The following is a 21135-nucleotide window of genomic DNA, read 5'->3' on the forward strand; positions in this document are numbered from 1 at the left end:
CAAGCACCTCAACAATTTTAAGTTTGCAAAAATCGAAAAATTAACAAAATCATGCCGGATGAAATAATCAAATATCCAAAATGGCTCGTATAGTTAAAGTACATGACTTCTATTAGATATACTAATAATAAACTTGGAATATTGATTGATGTTAGTGTTCGATTCGAAAATTGATGTCTTTAATTCAACTCCAGACTGAAACAAAAATATTTATATATCACCTAATAACTACTTATACTACAAGGTAGCACAAGTAGCAAACATGAGGTTGAACTACAGAGATCAAGAATGAAATCTTCTCTTAAACTAAATTTGACCATGAAAAGCAGTAAGAACATGGGTTTGGTTTGTTTGATTGAATAGAAAAACATGCAAGAAATTAAATTGCAAATGATAAATGTAAACTAGGATTGGTCTATCTAGTTACTAGAGTCATTCAATGCAAATTCTATCCTCGACTTCTATAACTTAAACATGAAACTGATTAATGCATGCACAACAACTCACTCGATGCGATCTAACTAGCCTCTACAAATGCAGATGACCAACAAATATCAAACCTAGGGAGATCCTAAGCATCAATTAAGGTCGAAAAGGCCATATCTCAACTAATCTAAATGTTTCAAAATCCTATTGGGTTCGATAGCGTCCATATAGAATTAAAAACACATGCATGATGTTCAAGAACTATATTGTGTCGATTAATGGTCTAGAAAGTGATATTCAATGAATCAATTTTATCTTTAAATCTAGTTATTAGTGCATCTTAGGAATAGCCATCAAATGCACAATTTGTTGGGGTTGATGCCCTAAATCTCGTAGGGTCCTATAGTGTGTAATTATAATCTACAAACATTTTATTTATATAATAAATATATGATGTTTTATTTCAAAATTAGTTGCATTAACCATAAACTAATAAACTAACATCTTTTGTCATCATGTAGCTTAAAAGTGTATGTAGAGACATACAGACGGATCATGTTTAAGTTATAACCTAAATGGTCTATAGTAGATGCATAAGGTTGGATACCTTATCCTGGTGACACTACGAGTATGACTCGCTTTGTAGGTGTTACAATTATTGTAAAGTGCTACAAAAGATCTAATCCTGATCATTCATGTGGAGGCCTATGAGTGGGGATATTCTATACAAAGGAGTTTGTATAAGACTGGACCACGAAATGTTTAGAATCGTTATATAATGTCGTTCATAATAGAGACTTACATTTCACTAAGATGACCATAGGTAACATGATCTAAATCCTGAGTGAGTTGTGAATTTCTGCCTATAAGAGCAGTTCTTTGATTTGTATAGGTGAGAGTGGCCAGATCGCCAACTCAATAAGCCTACCATTTTGGGATTCATCTGGTTGGGGAGCTGGGAACACAACTACACAAGAAGAAATTTACTCCTTCCCCAATGTTGAGGCAAGTAAATAAATTGCTCCATTAAGGGCTAATTCTAGGGCTTGAACAATGTTGCACCACACCCTCTCTTTACACGAGAAGGGTTTTGTCATAGTTGGACTATGATTTATTGTTTATTAGAGGGATTAGTGCTACTTAAGGAGTTAGATGTAACTACAGGGGAAAAATAGTAATTTTGGCCCAACTGTACTCACAAGCAATTTGTTAAGGATCATCGTACTGTTGATTAGTTATATCCAATAGATACAAAAATATATTTGTATTGCCAAGAGTGAAATGTCGGTCTTTAGTGGAGTATCCAACAGTTAACGGGTGGTGAATAATTTAATTAAAGTGTTTAATTAATTATTCACGTACTGTTAGAGCTTTAAGCTACAGGTCCGTGAGATCCCCTCGGTAGTTCAACATGTTTAAATGAGAATTGGTTTTTGGATTAATTTGAATTGTTCAAATTAATTGAGAGAAGTAATTATATATGATATTATTAAATAAATTTTAATTATATGTGATATAGTTACTATAATGTATTTGATACATTATAATATTAAGTATTTATGAAAGGAAATAAATATTTGAATATGATTCAAATATTAATTATATGAATTGGATTCATGTAATTAAATTTAATGTAAATGTGATTTATATTAAAAGCTATTGGTGAGAGAAAATTGAAACTACAGACTATATTGTATTTGATACAATATAAAAACTTTAAGTTATATGTTATATACTATTAAGCACAGATACTTCATGTGAGGCAAATAATCAGTATAAGACACGTATCGGATACCGATACTTCTAGATACTTCATAGATACGTATCTGACACGTGATTTGACGTATCTATATTTTCAAATACTTTTCAGATACGTATCTGACACGCGATTTGACGTATCTATTTCTATACGTACTTTTTTTTAAGAAAAAATACAAGTAACTCATATAATCTTTCCCAATCTAAAATCAGACAACCTATTTAAAAAGCTCACTACTTGAGTCCAAAACTAAAAGAAAAATAAATAAATAACAGATCAAACCATAAACTAAAATAATCTAATCTCCATCTTCACATTTGAGTCCCCACAAAGTCTACCAAAATATAAACCATTTGGATGTCTTCAAGAATAAGTTCTTTGTTTATCTTCATACTTCTCTCTTTAATCTTTTATTCTTCTTTTTCTTTGCAATATGAGTCACTTTTTTATTGCATTTTATTAACTATTGTACTTCAACATCTTAGACGTTACTTTTTCTGTATTGTATTTCAGTGTTTGTATTCTATTTTGTGCTATTGTTATTAACTTGTATGCTAAATTTATCTATATCCTACATTTTTTTGAAGAAAAAAATGTATCTTCAACGTATCAGTATCATCGTTTTTCAGAAATATATATATTAAAAAATTTATAAAAAGTGACGTATCTTTAGATGTATCCGTATCTTAGTTTTTTAGAAATTGACAAATCGACGTATCCAATCGTATCCGTATCGTGTAGCCGTATCTGTATCTGTGCTTCATAGGTTATATGTGATATAACATATAGTTATGTATATATGTATAATAAATTAGTTATATATATATATATTAAATTAATTATTTTATATTTGAATTATTGGGAGGGAATTAACTTCCTTCCCCAATTTTCTCTTCACCCACGTATTATGTGGGTGGTTGACAGAGGGAATGAGATTTTGATTTTTCTCCTTCTTCTTGTAACAATTCTCACAGAAGAGTTTTGTGATTTTAAAAGAATTCTCAGATGAAGAAATTTCTTTGCTCCTCCACTCTTCTCTCAATCCTTTTTTCTTCCCTCAGAAAAATAAAAAATAGCCAAAGCCCACAACTCATGGGTTCTCCACTTGAGAATACCGTGGTCTGTAAGTGGTGGTGCGCTTTTGGTATTTGTGTTCTTCACATAGAAGAAGGATTCGAGAAGATTTTTACGTCTTAAAAGGTAAGGATTTTTTGAAACCAAATTTATTTCTTCTATAATTTTCTTCTTAAGCATGTTGTTATAATTGAATTAAATGCATGATCTATTTTGTTTCTCTATAAAATATGTCAATTCTGTAAAAATGGGATTTGGGTAGATCCGTTTTTGCTCAAGGATACCCTCACAAAGGTTCCTTCACAATTAACTAATGCTAATTGATTGATTTTAGCTAGATATTCAAGCAACAACATGACATAACTAAAAATTGATTAGCCATGCACAATTATACGTGAATGGTCAACCTCCCAATCATGCTTATAGAAATTAAATCGAATTTAAAGAAGACACAAATCTAGCATGCAATTTATTCAAGAAAACAAAAAACTCAAGAAATTAGCAAAGAATTAAAACTCCATAAACTAGATAGAAAATCATCAAACAATCCATAGACAAATCGAAGAGGAAGATCCAATCGATCATTTACGATCCAAAAGAAAATAAAATTCTAACCTAAAGACACAAAAAAGATAAAGGAAGGGGAAGAACTAATAACCAGTCCTCACCCTCCATCAGATTTTGTATAGCCTTTCATCTAACATCAAAGAGAGTATATAAAGAAGTACGTTGGAGCATTGCAACACTAGGGACAGTGTGCAACACCGTTATGTGGATAGCCATGAGTGTTAGGGTAGAGGCATGACGTCGGCCTAATGCTTGGTCGCGCAAGAGGCGCGCACGAAAGGCTGGAATCTCAGTCAAAACCCATAGTGTTGTAATGTGATAAAGTAAAGATGCATAAAATGGAAGCTAACAAAATCCTTAACCACTCTAATTACACTTAATTTGAGTCAAAAGCATGCTAAAACACAAGTTATTCGCAAAGAGGGTTTCAACATGTATACATTTAAAGATTTCCACTTGCACCTTGCTAAATCCACGAATTTGACATTCAATATCTTCAGTAGACTACTAAGAGTACCTTCTCTACTATTCTCAGTCTTAGATTCAGTAGTAGAACTTTGTATTGAGAAGGAATTGGGATGGGTTTTTGGAGAGTTTGAGAGAATTTTTGTTTTTCAGAAATTTCTCAAATTTCAGAATGCATGACCTCAATCTTCTAGAAACAAAAATATTTATCAAGTTAATTCATGCAAGCATTTAACGATGTAACAAATTGACATTTCAAATTGCACTTGGGAAGTGGTAGATGTTAAAGTTGGGATAAATCCACTAAAAGAGCAAAAATTTGGATTAATCAAGTATAGTTCAATTTCAAATTTAATTTAATTTTCAACTTAATTAAGTAAAACTAAAAAATCAATTTCTGAAAAAAGAATTTCTTAATTTGAAATTGATTTAATTTAAATAATTAATGAAACAAATTTAATTAATTAATTAATTAATTAATTAATCAATAATTTAATATCAGATATTAAATTAATAAAACACAATTCAAACATGAATCGTATTCATGTAATCAGTATTTAAATCATTATTTAAATATTTTGAACTCTTCAATTACATTTATTTACAAAAAAAATAAACATTAATTATATCGAATATAATTATCCAAACCCTATATTGAAATTGAACATTTCAAATTTCAAACCCTAATATCGAAATTGAACATTTCAATTTCACTTAATTTTCTAATCCAAAGTTTAATCATTTACGAGCTAGTAGAGGGACCTTATGGACCTACAGATCATAAACTCCGATGATTTGAGATTAATTGGCTAAACTCATTAAACCGAATTAATCAATATTCGTTAACTACTGAGGTATATCATTATAGCTCGATAGTTGCACTCTCCTCACTGTAGATATATTTATGTCCATTTTATTTAACCATGATCAATAAGTCGATTCTTCACAGGTCATTAGTATTTACAGCTAGGTCAAAATTACCATTTTACTCGTGTGAATACATCTTGCTCCTTAAGCCACCACTAATCATGTATTGAACAATTCGTTTATAGTCCAACTAATAAACCATGTCCCTCTCGACCATGAGAGGGTGAGGCCCCTTTATTCAAGACCAGGAATCAATACTTAATGGAATAACTTATCTACTAACCCTAAAATGGGTAGGAGTGAATTTCATCTTATAGGACTATGTCCTCGGCTATCTATTCAGTCTTATCCCCAAAATGGGAGGCTTATTGAGCAGTGTTGTTTGATTACTCTCATCTATGCAGATAAAAAGATAATCCCAAATAAACAAAAGTTCATAGTTAGCTCATTATTAAGATCGATTTACCCCTAAGTCATCGAATTTAAACAGTCAGTTTTAACAGTAAACAGTCATTATAAAGAAAAGTGATTGTTTCGTGGTCCAGTCTTATGCAAAAGTCTTTTGCATAGGATGCCCCCACTCTCATGTCTCTACATGAACGATTTCTGGATCACATAGTTTGTATCATTATACAAACTTGGCCACATTTATAGTGTCCTCGGGACGAGGTATCCAATCTCATCCATATACTTATAGATATTTTAGGCTATAAACTATAACTTGATCCTCTTTATGTCTCTACCTAAAGTTAAAGTATTCATTATGCAATTTTATAACAGAATATGCAATTTCAAGTTGTGCAGATATCTATGGTTAATACCTGAATCGGTGCTTAGACCTCTGGTAAGATAATGGTCAGAATGAAGCATAAGGCAAATCAGAAACAACACGTTAGTCCCGATGTTTCTCTGTTTGGGGCTGACAATCCTCATATTGTTGTTGAAGATCCGTCCTCCAAACGTTCTTATGTGGAGCTTCGTCCTTTGTTTGTTCTTCTAAAATCCTAATGAGGGTTCTGATGATGTACCAGTTGCCCAATCCTTTTTGCAGGTGGTTCCAGTGAATCGGAGCTTCTCAAAGTTCGTCCTCTCACCATGGTTTTGTAGGATGGGTTAACAGTGGAAAATATTCATACTAATGTTCCAAAGATAAATTATGTTTCTTCTCATTTGCCTACTACTGACCCTCCGCTGTCTATTTCAGATGTCCTTAAGGGGTCTGCCTCAGTGCCTGTTGTTGGTGAGCCTACTTTCAAGAATACTCCTCTTGTTCCCCCCTTCTCCGTTGATTTGGATATGTCTCAAGAGGATACTTTACCCACTGAGGGCCCTCTTAGTGTTCAGACTACTTTGGGTTCTTCTACTGAGATTGATGCAAACCTTATGTTAGAGAAGTTTGTGATTAGAGGTTTGTTGCCAGATACGTCTTTGCCTGATCCCTCTAAGATTTATGAGGTTGTTGATAAGGCAATTACTAATCCTCCATTTACGTCTGAAAGTGTTCCTAAAAATTTGTCTGCTGCTGATGAAAAGGAGTCCAATGTTGTTCATGATGCAACTAACATTTTGCCTAACCTGGGAGAGTCTATTGTTCCTCTAGCGAATAGTCCTCCGAGGTCTCCTCTCGTGGGTCCCTCTACTCGTGTTATAATCATGGTGTGCCTTCTCTTCCTCTGTGGAGTCTAATGGTGGTAGTTCTAGTTTTGGTTTTGGTTATAGTTCCTCGGTATGACAGACTCTATTTCTTCTTCTGACAATATTCCTCTTTCTTAATTAGGGAAGATGAAGAAACGACCTTTTGTGTTTGCTTCTACTGAGTGTGGCCCATCCATCGATACTCGGTCCAAAAGCACTCCCTCTCTGCAACAAAGCACTGATTCTATCTAGGATTCGTCTATTTAACTCTCAGAGTCCAGTAGTGAAGATGATGTAACTATTATTAGGAATAAGCCTCGCACTAGGATTTGTCGTTGAAAATTCATCCAATGTCCCAGCTATTCCTATTGATGGGATATCCATCCATAGCGAGGATAATGTTCAATGTTGGAAATATGTGGTGCAATGTCGTATTGTTGATGAGAAAACTCTTTCTGACTGAACCAATTCGTGTTTGGAAATTATGGATTCTTAAACATACTAGAATTCATAAGTTTGTTGTGGACCTTGGTCCCTTTTATCCTCAGTGACTAAGAGAGCTTATTGTCAATCTTCCCTCTAAGTTTAATGATCAAGTAGCCCAAACTATCAAAAGGTTCACACTCGTGATAAATGCCTCTCCATTTCTCCTGCCACTATTAACGCTTATCTTGGGCATGATGAGTCTCCTCCTTTAGGTTATTCCCATCCTTCCATTGAGGACTCGTTGTTGAGCTTATTGGTGGCACTCGTTCTAAGTGGCTTGAGTCTAGTCAGTTATCTGCTTCTATTCTCAATGTGAAATATGCTATTCTGTATCATAGGCATTGCAATTGGTGCCTTCAACATATGGTTCCAGTCACTCTCCTTCTTTGGCTAGTCTTTTGTATCAAATTGGTACTATGTCTACTTTTAATTTTGGAGTATTTGTGTATAACTAGCTTCTTACGCATGTTGACTCTTTTGCAATCAAGTTGCCAATCAATCTTTCGGGGCATTTCTTTAGTCTTCTCCTGTCTCAGTGCCCAAATATTGTTGCCTTGAATGATGTTCATGGCCTCGCTCTTAAACTTCTTAATCTTAGCTACAAGATTTTTTTAGGGGGCTCATGCTCTTGACATTCTGCACAACATTCGTCCTCCTAAGGCCCCTGACATTCCTTTTCTAGAGGATCTCCAGGTTTCTGAAGGTTGTCTATTGATTCCTACTGAGCTGGGCACTAGCATTTTACACATCTTGTATGCTGAGTCTCGCTCTCTGACCACTTTATGCCTGATTTGACTAATGGAAGGGCTAAAATTGATGCATTAGTTCATCATCTCAATGTGTCTCTTCGTGCTCTAATGTTGCCTTTTCTTCTCAACCACCTTTTACTTATTGATTTTCTTCTTGGCAAAAGGGGGGAAATGGATGTGATTATGTTGTTTAGTGGATTTTGCTTGGTCTATTTCAATTGTTGTGTGGTTATTTTGGTGTTTGTTCTAAATGGGTTGTTTACTTTGTTTCGTTTGGGTTGTGATGTATTTGTTGTTGCCCTGACTATAATTTGTGTTGCCTCTCAATGACATGTTTGGTTTTTCTCATTTCTATTCAGTTCTTTGGTTGTTTTCCATAAAAACATCTTATTCTTTCCTTATTAGTGACAGATTTATTGGCGAGATCTTTTCCTTTATTCTTGCCACCAATATTGGTCTCTTTTCCTTGTATGGTTTGTATTTATTGGTTGGTTTAGGTGTTTTTAGGGCAAGCTGTCTTTTTCCTTGATCAGAGTTTTTCTTCCAAAAAGGTTTGTGCATAAAGATTTTGATATTGTACGATGGGCTATCTTCGTGAAGAAGAACGATGGTTTTATGTGAGGTTATTCATTTGGTAGGTGGGGAGACGGTGAGGTCATTATTGTGATAAGAGATGTACAGTGAGCCTAAATCTACAGACTCATTTAGAGTAGTACTTGTGTTAGGGGGAGCCTAATTTGTTCACTAGTATTTCAGTTATGTGTAAGCCGATTTTATGTAATTTTAGTTGAAATGTATGTTGTAAAACTAAATTATATACTAGTGGATTTCTTTTCACTTAGGCGAAGAGCCTTCTAGATATTGGTGTAGTTACACCGAACTCGGTTAACAATTTTTTGTGTTCCTTCTCTCTTGTCTCTCTTCCTATTGTTTTACCCTTGTCTATGAAATATTTCCTATCTTGTGACATTATTGTGATTCATATTTTATTTCATAATTTTATCCAAATCTAACTATATTCTCTCAATTTAAGATTTGAGCTTTAATCAAATCTCTATAAATTTGGCAACGCCATCCTCCTTTTCTTTTTTCTTCTTTTCACTATTGTCGCCAACCATAATTTGGTGAAGTTTATCTTCTTCTTTTTTTTTTAACCTTTGTGACCGTCTTGAAACTTACATCGTTAATAAGCTTCAAACTTGATCAAAAGAAAATTTATATATATCGAACTACAATTATCACTTTTGAAACGTAGCAACAGTGGTAAGTCCGAGTCGATCTCCAAGGAATAGTGATTTGTTTCGTTCAATTACTTTTCTAACTAGAGCGGTAAATGGGAGGGGGGGGGGGTTATGTGGAAGATAAGAGTGTGAAATTAAAATAAAAGTGTAAATATAATCTACAATAGGAGTCTATCTAATTTATAGAGCAAGAGAGAGTTTCTTGTGCAATTTCTTTCATTAAGCATCAATGAATTATACTAAATCTGTTCAAACTACTAGAAAATCTAATAGCCCAGTTAGCCAAATTCGATATTAAACCAAATTACCCCTAATTCAATTTACAACTCTTCTTTCTTATCGACATAAAAATTGAATTGCATTACAAAAGGATTCAATTGTTGACAGATACTACAAGCCTGAAAAGCCATATCTTATAGCATAATTTATTTGGAAAATATTATATTAGGGCATACATGCATTTGGTCAGAAAAAGTTTAGACTTTACACATGCGATCCTAATTTGCACAACTAAATCAATCAATATATGCGTAGGCTATGACGATTTTGCAATCAAGAATTTCATTAAACTAATTTGTCAGATCAAGTTATAAAAATTCCATTAAGATTCGATTAAATCATTCCAAAGAGTTCACAACAATTCATTAAATTAACTAAAAATCCTTCAATAAATTAAGCATATGGATCTCGCTCAGAGAAATGAGATAGAAGTTACCTCATAATTCATAGAAAAATCTTACATACACATCCAATCTGTCAATTATAACCCAAAACAAAAAGAAAAACAAACCTAAAGACACTAGATTCTAACAGGGAAGGAAGAAGAATGAAGGTTAACTTCAGCGTCCATCAATTCAACCCCCAAAATTTAGCATATTTTGTCATAAAGACGAAGGGAAGTATTTATTGAAATCATCACAGTGTTGCAACACTCGATAAAAAAAGGCCATGAATGTTAGGGAAATGTTGCAACACTAGCGTTGCTACCAGCTCAGAGCGTGAAACACTCTCCTGCACATTAGGCTACTACCTTACAACGTCAGACGAGTATTGGCTTCGTATAAAGTGAGCGTTGCGACGCTGAAGCAGGGGCATTTTGGTCTTTTTGATTCCTTTGAAGCCCAAATGCTCAAATCAACTCCAATTTGCTTCAAATTAACCCGATAAGCTTCAAATCGCCAATTCTACCTCTTGGTTACTTAGTACCTACAAAATAGGGAAATAAACACGTAAAATTCGATAACGAGCCCGAACTAAGCTAGGAATACTAGCTCTTTTGGAGAGCTATCAAACACCCCGAACTTAATTCTTAATCCTCTCGAGCAAGGTAGGAACACACAATCACATAGAATAAAAAATAATTAAAGATATACTAGCTTAATTTGCAAGGTTGTTACTTTGTTCTCAATAGTTAATTTGAATGAAAATTGTAATCAAGAACGAAATTCAATTATGATTAATCAATGAAGTACAAGTTTAAGAATGGTTCTTAATCTATGCATGCATGAGTGAGCTTAAAATCTTGCTAGTTAAGCTTGGATGACTCGAAAAAGTTTTAAAAGGTCCTCATCCTATTTTTCCTTCCTCTGGTTCGATTATCGATCTCAGACATACAACATTTGTAAGAAAGAGGGCAACACTAAGACAAGGGTGCCTAAACACACACACACAAAATAAAAAGGCAATTTATTTTACCTTGAGGGCTAGCTTTCATACCCCACTACCAAGAACCTATCTACTTTTTTTCTCACGGGCCCTAACTAGACACGACAGAGGTAGTACTTTTCACCTTTATCTATGCACACACACACATTTTTTTGGCAGGCATGTCGGCTTATTGATAACACAATTCACTTTGTCTAGTTTTGCTCTAAACCAAGCGTAGTTACTCCTAAGTCAAAGGTGGACCTTTAGGGGTGACAACAGAAGTATAAACCAGATAACCCAATTCTAAGCATGTAAGGAATTTCACAAAACAATAACTTGAAGATGTATGATAGATAAGAATTTTTTTTCAAAATTGGGCTAAAATCATGATCATGCTTTCCTAATATTCTTTCATGCAAATTTTATTACAGGAAGAGTGCGTCATAAACTATCATGGTGATAATAGAGAAAACAAGCTGGCAAAGCAATTAAAGCACACAAGCATTGTCCGAGCATAACGCTTAAGGACCCCAAGATAAAATAAATACAATCCCAATGGGTATCCCACCCCCAACTTAAAATAATACATTGTCCCCAATATATCTCAAGTAAGCTAAAAAAGAATAAAGGCAAGAGAACAGAAAACCTCCCCTGGTGGTGGTAATAAGCTCGCCTCTAAAAAAGATGCTCTTCTCTTCTAGGTCATCCCTACAAAACTAAAACAAAAAGAAACCTAATTCAGAAAACAAATAAAGAATGAAGTAAATTTTTTCATCTGGCACCCTCCAGGAAGGGCAAATTTTTAATGTCGATTGCTCGACGTGACCTGTCCCCTATCAAAAAACAAAGATATTCTCGTATTTCTCTAGTCCATTCTTGGATGAGTCGATATAGCCCGGTAAGGCTACAAGGCTCTGCATATTTTGAAGAGAACTAGACCGGTCAAATTTGGTATTTTTCATATGCTTGCACCTGCTGAGGGTTACCTACAACCAACAGACTAACCAAAGAGGTTAACTCAACAAGTTGACCTCGGAGGTCACGAACCTCGTCACTAAGTCGAGATGCTTCACTCTGTTGTTCCCATCCTTGTTGATGATATTTGTCCATGCTTAAAACACTGACGCAAAAAGGAAAATAAATCAAAAGCAAAAGAATACTCTAACTAAAAATTTAACTGACCAAACCTCAATGGCTTCTCCGGCAACGACACCATTTTTGCCGGCCCAAAACTTACGTTGTTAATAAGCTTCAAACTTGATCAAAAGAAAATTTGTATATACCGAACTACTCCTATCACTATTGAAACATAACAGTAGTTGTAAGTCCGAGTCGATCAGAAGGGAAGCACGATTTGTTTCATTAAATTATTTTTCTAAAGTTAGAGTAGTAAATAGGGGGAGGGGGGAGGGGTTGTGTGGAAGAGATAACATGTGCAAAATTAAAATAAAAGGATAAATGTATTCTAGAATAGGAGTCTACCTAATTTCTAAAGCAAGAGAAAGTTTCCTATGTAATTTCTTTCATTAAGGATCAATGAATTGCACTGAATCTGTCAACCCCTTAACCTATTAGAAAATCTAATAGCCCAATTAGTCAAATTCGATATTAAACCAAATTAACTTTAATTCAATCTACAACTCTACCTTTTAATCGACATAAAAATTGATTTCATCAATTGAATTTCATTACGAAAGTGTTTAATTGTTGAGACATACTACAAGCCTGGAAAGCTATATCTTATAGCATGATTTATTTGGAAAAGATTATATTAGGGCATACATGCATTTGGTCAGAAGATGTCTAGACTTAACACATGCGATCCTTATATGCACAACTAAATCAATCAATATATACATAGGCCATGACAATTTTGCAAAGAAGAATTTCAATAAACTAATTTGTCAGATCAATTTATAAAAATTCCATTAAGATTCAATCAATTTATCCCAAAGAGTTCACAACAATTCAGTTAAATTAACTATAAATCCTTTAAGAAATTAAACATATGGCTCTTGCTCAATGAAACTAGATAAGAGTTACCTCTTAATTCATAAACAAATCCAAGATATACATTCAATCTGTCGATTAAAAACCAAAACAAAAAGAAAAACAAACCTAAAGACACTAAATTCAAAAGGTAAAGGAAGAAGAATGAAGGTTCACTTCGGCCTCCATTAATTCGACCCCTAAAATTCAGCATATTTTGACCTAAAGACGAAGAGAAGTATCTATAGAAATCACCGCAGCGTCCAGTGTTGCAACGCTCGACAAAAAAAAAAGGCCACGAGAGTTAGGGAAATGTTGCAACGCTGGCGTTGCTGCCAACCTGGAGCGTTGCGGTGCTAGGAGTAGTGTTGCAATGCTCCCCTACACATGAGCCTTTTGCCTTGAAGCATCAGGCAACCATTGGCGCTTCGTATAAGGTGAGCGTTGCGACTCTAAAGCGGGGCATTTTGGCCTTTTTGACTCTTTTGAAGCTCAGATGCTTAAATCAATTCCAATTTGCATCAAATTAACCCCAATCAAATCGCCAATTCTACCTCTTAGTGGCTCAATACCCAACTAAATAAGGAAATAAAAACATAAAATCCGATAACGAGCCTGAATTAAGCTAGGAATACTAGCTTTTTTTTAAAGCTATCACTCTGCATTAGAAATTATTTTTGTGTTGTTGTCGCTAATCATCTTCATGTTTTGTTGGTTGCAACACATATTTAGGCCTTCACCTTCATCGTCTGCAGAGATTTTATTTTCTGCCAGAGAATAAAACTCAATCAAATTTTTTATTCATGGATCGTGAATCTTGATTGACGGTCTTTCCAAGTTAAAATCTTACTAACTTGTCCCCATTGTTCTTTTTTTCTTTAGGGGTCAAAAGCTAATAACTTTCACTTCAAGTGTGTAAGGTTTTCTTATCTAGCCGACTTCTACATATCTTTACAAAATTTGCTCCCTTTTTTCAAGCATGTTTAGCACGTAGATGCCATCTTTTATTAACTCTAACGGAAGTTATAGGCACGTTGGGGCATATGTTGGCAAACGTCAATGCATCATGCGTTCCTTACCATGCATTCATGTGCCAATTTAGGGTGTGACACACTGGTCCTCTTTCTGTTGTAAAGTCATTGCATCAATTCTAATGGTGGCTATGAGGGATGTTAAGGCATATGTTGGTATATGTCAATGTGCCCTGCATTTCTTGCCAAGCACCCTGCATCAACTTAGGGTGTGACATATTGGTCCTTCCTTTGTTATGAAGTTACTGCATCAAATCTATAGTGGCTATGAGAGATGTTGAGGTGTATGTTAGCTGACATTAATACGTCTCGCATTCCTTGCCATGCGTCTGTGTGCCAACTTAGGGTATGACACATTGATCCTCTCTCTGCTGTGAAGTTATTGCATCAATCTATGGTGGCTATAAGGTACATTGGAACGTATGTTGGCAGACATCAATGCGTCCAACATTTCTTGCTATGTGCCCATGCACCAACTTAGGGTGTGACACGCTGGTCCCTCCCTCTATTGTGAAATTACTCCATCAACTTTAATAGAGATTATACAGCACATCAGGGAATAGATTGGCACTAGGTTAATTCGTCCCACATTCCATGATAGGTGCCAACATGTGTTGCATATATGTAGCAAACATGTTACAGATGTGTAGCAGACACGTCACAGATATGAAGCAGAAACATTGTAGATATGGAACAAACATGTAATAAATATGTAGCAGACATGTTGCAAATATGTAGCATATATGTATGCCAGTGCGTTGCGTTCTACTTTTCAAGCGTTAATGCGTGCAATCAGCAAACTTGGAGATGGAACAAGAAGCAATGCAACCATCGACCTTGTAGATGGAGAAGCAATAGTACAACCCTCGAATTTGGATACGTAAAAGCAGCGATGCACCTCAAACTTGGAAATAAAGAAGCAGTGAAACCCTCGAACTTGGGGATGGAGAAGCAACAACGAAACCATCAAACTTGGAGATGGAAAAGTAGCAATGCAATACTCGAACTTGGAGTGGAAAAGCAATAACACAACCATCGAACCATGAAGATGAGAACGAGCCAGAAAGACTGAAGTTGATCTCCCAGATTAGATGGAACCAGGTGGACCGGAGTTCATCCCACATATGAGGTGGAACTAGGAAAACCAGACTTGATCTCACGTATGAAACGAAGCCAGGTCGATCGGACTTGATCTCGCATATGAGGCAAAGCTAGGTAGATCAAACTTGATTTCATATATGAAGAGGAGCCAAGTGAACCGAACTTGATCTCGCAGATATGGCGAAGCTGATTCTTTGGATGAAGTGGAGCGGACACCACATCAGACTTTGGAGATGGAGTGGAGTGCCACATTAGACATTGGACATGAAGAAGAGCAATACATCCAACTTTACAAATGGAACAGAGTATTGGTGAATCCTCTGCACTTACACTTGAGAAAGCATCGTCATATCCTCAATTATTGCTTTTGAAGATGCGACATTGAAGCTTTTGAGGTTGAGTTTAAAGAAGTTTTGGTTTTTTTTTTTTTTTTTTTTCTTTTTTACTAAATTGAACTTAAAGGTTGTCGTACCCTTTTTAATGAATAGGGATCAAGTCATAACGTAGTTCAATCGAAAGATTTTTTTTCTTTTTTTTTTTTTTTTACCATTCACCTTTTAAGCTCATGCAGGCTAGAAGCACCATGCAGTTTAGGCTCTTGTGATAAGGAGCTTCTACATTTAAGCATTAAGCATTAGAAGCTCTTATTTCATCATGGCTTCGTTCATCTTCTTCATTTGTAGGATTCATCAATATGATGAGTTTTGGCTTCATCGTCATGGAACCTTTTGTATTTGTGTGATTGACAACTTCCTCTTCATGCATGAAGGAGTAGACTATGAATCTTCTCCTACTTATTTATTTCACAAAATGGTATTGTCTTTAAGGTTTTCATCTTTCTTTCATGTTATTCGCTTGACATTTTGAGACGGTCAAAAGTGGATGTTGAAGGTTGATCTCTTTTTGATGTGGAGATACTTAGTGTAACGACCTGACGCTCTAAGTGGGTAAAGGAACATTACTACAAGTATGCATAAAAATCAAATGACTTTTTAGCAAAATCTGTCTAAATCCAACAAAGTTTCATAAAATGAATTTCTAATATAAAATCCCAAAGAATATAATTTCCTTGTTCGGGGTACCCCTATAATCAATTAAAAAACAAAATAAATAAATATTTGAATAAATCAATCAGAGATTTAAATGTTCAACTTCTAAACTAAACATGAAAACATGAGAAAAATAAAACATAGGCGGAAGTGTTTGGCAAGTGCCAAAGGTTCGGTCACGGATTCTTCTTGTCATTCATCGTTTTGTCCTTTCATTTACCTGAAAAAATGTGGATAAAAGAGAGAGTATAAAAATATCCAGTAAGTGACTGACTACTGGGACCACTAGGTGTACATGTTAGCCGCCCTATCGAGACAAAGGTGTGCATCCCGAACATAGGCATAGGCATAGGGATAAGGGGCGAACCCAAAGACCCACTTTCGTCAGAAGTGATTCCGAAGAGTTATAATATCAAGGTGGCAATCACATAAGGATGTCAAAACTTACAGAGGGGATGTACATAGTCCAATAAGGGTGCTAATAGACACCATCGGTCTAACATGCAACATACAATGTCAAATTTTATCTCAAGCCATAACATATTATCATCATTATGGTAACATAACTCATGAGTTCCAAGTACAGGCTGAATAGTCCATACATCAATCAATCATGGCAAATTATACTATCACAATAGTGCTTTCAATGCCTTCACAATCTCATCTTTCAACCTGGGGTCCGAAGGTGAATCGGTAGTAAATCACTTACCTCGATAACATGTGTAAATAAATTTTATCCAAACAACTAATCTCTTTTAAACCTTTAAATCCTGAATCCAACTCTATAACATAAATCAACATTTAAACTAATCATTTAAGGTTTAATATCCAATCCAAATTTTGTCCAAGTATCTCTGACCACATATCAAAGTGTGATTTGGTCCAATTACACCTCAACCCAGTAACTCTTTCAATCCTATGCCAAAATAAGAACCAAAGGTTGCAAATCCAAATTTACCGCATACTTAAGTAACATAAGGGGCCTTGAAACATTAAAATACCTCAAGAACCTTACCAAAAGTCTCGAAAACGAACTCAAACTTGCTGGACAATGTGCTAATTCCTCCTCCAAGAAAAAAAAAATCCAACCTTCAAATCTGAGTTTCTGATGATCTAGGGAGGCTGACGACGAAGCTGATGGCACGCGTGGACCGACTAGACGTCGGGACTGGCGCGGAAAAATGGTTGGACTCTGACAAAACTAGATCCACTAGTGGCGTCATCTGATCTGAAACAGTGAAGGAATGAGGCGACGATGGTTGCCTTTGCACGAAGTCGCAAGAGAGAGGGAGATAGGCGCGTCGCGTGCAGCGACTGGCAGTGGCAGCGTTGACGAGGAGCAGAAATGATGACTGCTTAATCCGGAACAGTGGTTGATGAACGTCGAACGAGGATAGCGACTTCAGGCGGCGTGAGGCAAACATGGAGAGTTTGCATGAGAGACTCGCAGCGCTTCACCTCGAACACGATAGAGAGGGAGAAGCATATGCGGAAGAGAAAGAGAGAGAGCATTTTTTTTTCTTATCTCCTTTTTTTTCCCTGTTTCCTTTTAACAATTAATTATGTACCCTAATATGTGTGTATATATAAATAAAACCTCTAAATCCAAATCGTAATTAGATTTAATTAAATATATATATATATATATATATATATATTCTTCCTTTTTAAATTCCAAATAAAACCCAATCTTTCCAAATCCTTCAATTAATTTAAAACAACCCCTAATTCGTTGTCGCATTAATTTAATGTCAAATTATTTACACACACTAACTCAATTTGTCTCAACTTCACAATATAATTCAAGAAAATTAAATAAAATTTTCCTAAAAATTTGAGTTGTTACATTCTACCCTCCTTAAAGAACTTTCGTCCTTGAAAGTTCTAATCTTGAAAGAGCTCTAACCACTATGTTCTCATCTCATCCTCTTGTTCCCATGTTGCCTCCTCGAATTGGTGATTTTGCCATAACATCTTTATTAGTGCTATATCCCTGTTGTGTAAAACTTTCACTTCTCTTGCAAGAATTTGTATAGGCTTCTCTTCGTAACGTAAGTTGTTATTCAACTGTAAGGGCTCGAAATCTACCACAAGAGATGAATCTGTCACATACTTTCTCAACATCGAGAAATGAAAGACATTACAAACTATAGAAAGAGACGGTTGCAACGCTAACCTGTAAGCCACATGGACAATTCGCTCCAAAACCTCAAATGGCCCAATACAATGTGGACTTAGCTTTGCCTTCCTACCAACCCTTAGAACACCTTTCATTGGTGCCACTTTCAAGAATACCTTAACACCCACTTCAAACTCCAAGTCTTTAAGCCTAAAATTGGCATAATTTTCTGCCTACTCTGAGTTTTTTACATGCATGCTCTAATCTTCTGTACTACCTCATTCGTAGTCGACACTAGCTCTAGTCTCGGTAGTCTTCGCTCCTCCACCTCACCCCCAACAAACTGGAGACCTGCAGTTCTTCCCATACAGGGCTTGAAATGGCAACATACCAATACTAGTCTGATAACTATTATTATAAGCAAACTCCATCAAATGCAGATGTAATCTCGGGGGTAAAACAACTATTGACCCAGTCATTATTACGAATAACCTTTGAAGAGTTGATTTACTGATTTTGTTATATCGAGTGGATACAAATATATCTACAATGAGGGGAGTGCAACTACTGGGCTTTAGTGGATTAAACCTTAGAATAGCGTGATGAGTAAATTTAAATTAAGAGAGTTAGTAATTATATATGACATAATTACAAAAAACTAGAGAACGGAATAATATTTAAATTAGATTAAAATATTAATGACATGAATAAAGATTCATGGTTATAGAATTGATGTTTAATTAATTTAATATTTGATATTAAATTAATTTAATTAGCTAAATAGTTTAATTAATTATATGGAATTAATTTTATTAAAAATTAATTGTTGGAATTAATTTTGGTTAAAATTAATTTTACAAATTTTTCCAATTTTTGAAATTTGATTTCAAATTATTTATTTTGTTTAAAATCCATTAAATTGAAAATTGGATTCCAATTTTAAGAAATTGATTTTAAATTAAAGAAATTGGAAATTTTGAACTTAGTGGGTTTAACCCACCTGAGACACTCAATTCCCACTTAATCCAAAAGTTGGTTTGGTGAAATTCTTCCATACAATCTAATTACATGCAGTTTTTGAACAAAAACAAGTGTGGTTTGCTGAGAAAAGGGATGGCATGCTGAAAGATTGTAGAAGAAAAGTTCTCCTTCACATACTACAGCAAAATTGATTTTTTCCTTGATTCCTTTAAAAATTCTTACTCATCTTGGATCGCACAATCCAATCTAAGGTCCTAGAGAATAGTAGGGAAGATCAAGTAGTGGTCTACAAAAAATTGCTATGGAAATTCGAGCTGAATTTGAAGTTGAAGAGAGTTCCTCAAAGGTATATTTTCAAACCCTAACTTTAGTTTATGAACATGCTTGCTTAGATGCAAAAATTGATTGAATTAGATTGTTTAATGATTCTGTTTGCTTTAGCTGATTGCATGCTAACTCCAGCAATATCTTCAAAACCCTATTCTAGTTTAGGAGCATGCTTGCTTAGTTGCTAAAATCTGATGAATTAGAGTGCTTGATTTTATTTGCTTCTACTAATTGCATGCCTACTCCAACAATCTGAACGTAGATCGATCTTGGAGAAAATTGTAGCCTCTGTAACTGGTCGAACAAGTTATCAATCTTGAGGAGGGGGACTTATTCTTGATGGTCACCTTGTTCAACTCTCTATAATCAATGCATAAGCGTAACGACCCATCCTTCTTCCTCATAAACAACATCTGTGCTTCCCAAGGTTGCTTGGCTAAAAGAAACCCTTATCGAGTAATTCTTGCAATTAAATCTTGAGCAACTTTAGCTTTGCTGGGGCCATTCTATATGGAGCCTTCGATATGGGAGCAGTACCTAACTCAAACTCAATAACAAATTCTATCTCCCGATACTGCGACATGCCAAGAAGATCCTCATGAAAAACATCCAGACAGTCCCTTACCATTAGCTCTGAGGTCAGGGCAACCTTAGCTTTCTTTAGTGTCAACCATACTGGCTAAAATACTCAAAGTTCCTTGATTAAGCAACTTATTGGCTTTCATATCCGATATTACCTTGGACAAGATCACAGTCTTAGCCCCTTTAAAATTAAAGCTAGCTTCCGTAGGGTGATAAAATCACCTTCTTAAGGAATCAGTCTATACTAGTATGATTGGAAGCCAACCAATCCATGTCAAATATAACATCAAAATCTTGCATGTCCAAGACTATCAAAGTCACAGCTAATACATGATTTGCTATTTCAATCTAACATGCTTTTATCTTTTTATTAGCTATCATAATTTCTCCAGATAGAGTAGAAACAGATAAAACATAATTTAAAGGCTCTAACTCTAACATCTTCACAAATGCTGGTGGTATAAACGAATGAGAAGAGTCATTATTAAATAGTACCAATGCATGGTGTCCCAGGATTAGGAGTATACCTATCACTACCGTGCCTGATTTCTCGGCCTCTGGCCAAGTTGTAGCATATACTCAACCCTATTATTGTTCTTTACTCGAACTCCCATTAGGTGTACTTGAGGATTGACCACCCCCAGTCTGAAACCAAAGGCATCGATCAGTTGTATACCCCACCTATTTACATCTAAAATATGTGCCTGTGCCAATTAAACAACGCCCCCAATGATGCTTTCCACATGATTTGTATACAAGCGTATCCCTCTAAGCCTTTACTATCTTAGAAAGCTTGCTGCCTAAAGTGCCATGGTGGTTTGTCTATATTTAGGCTATTCTTTGGAGGCTCTGAAGCTCTGTGATCAGCCCTTTTTTCTGGCCCGGAGTGGGCTCCCCCGCCAAAGATCTCAAGAACTCTTCCCCTGATACGCAACCTACTCGCACTACAATGCAGAACGCTGTAACATGTGTAGTCAGCTCTAGAGCCTACATAATACCTCACACCCCATCCCGAAGTCCCTTAGCAAACCTCTCAGCCC

At 35.3% G+C, this 21135-nt stretch overlaps 1 protein-coding gene and 1 long non-coding RNA gene across 2 annotated transcripts; both read right to left on the reverse strand.

Moving 5' to 3' along the window:
* Nucleotides 1-9960: 9960 nt before the first annotated feature.
* Nucleotides 9961-17619, reverse strand: LOC150038569 (uncharacterized). The gene is made up of 2 exons (XR_016526597.1): nt 17102-17619; nt 9961-11632 (listed from the first exon to the last, which is right to left on the reverse strand). It is a non-coding gene; the product is annotated as an uncharacterized LOC150038569 (long non-coding RNA).
* A 375-nt stretch (nt 17620-17994) lies between these two features.
* LOC120077987 (uncharacterized) lies at nt 17995-18360 on the reverse strand. The gene has a single exon (XM_039032141.1). The coding sequence runs from the start codon at nt 18358-18360 to the stop codon at nt 17995-17997; it is 366 nt and encodes a 121-aa protein (XP_038888069.1).
* Nucleotides 18361-21135: the final 2775 nt, after the last annotated feature.

Source organism: Benincasa hispida, chromosome 1 (genome assembly GCF_027475165.1).
Source record: "Benincasa hispida cultivar pf3 chromosome 1, pf3_genome.v1.1, whole genome shotgun sequence".
Lineage (NCBI taxonomy): Eukaryota > Viridiplantae > Streptophyta > Magnoliopsida > Cucurbitales > Cucurbitaceae > Benincasa > Benincasa hispida.

Excerpts from the sequence above, each read along its gene's own strand:
- LOC120077987 (XM_039032141.1), bottom strand. The coding sequence starts at position 18,360 with ATGAAAGGTGTTCTAAGGGTTGGTAGGAAGGCAAAGCTAAGTCCACAT.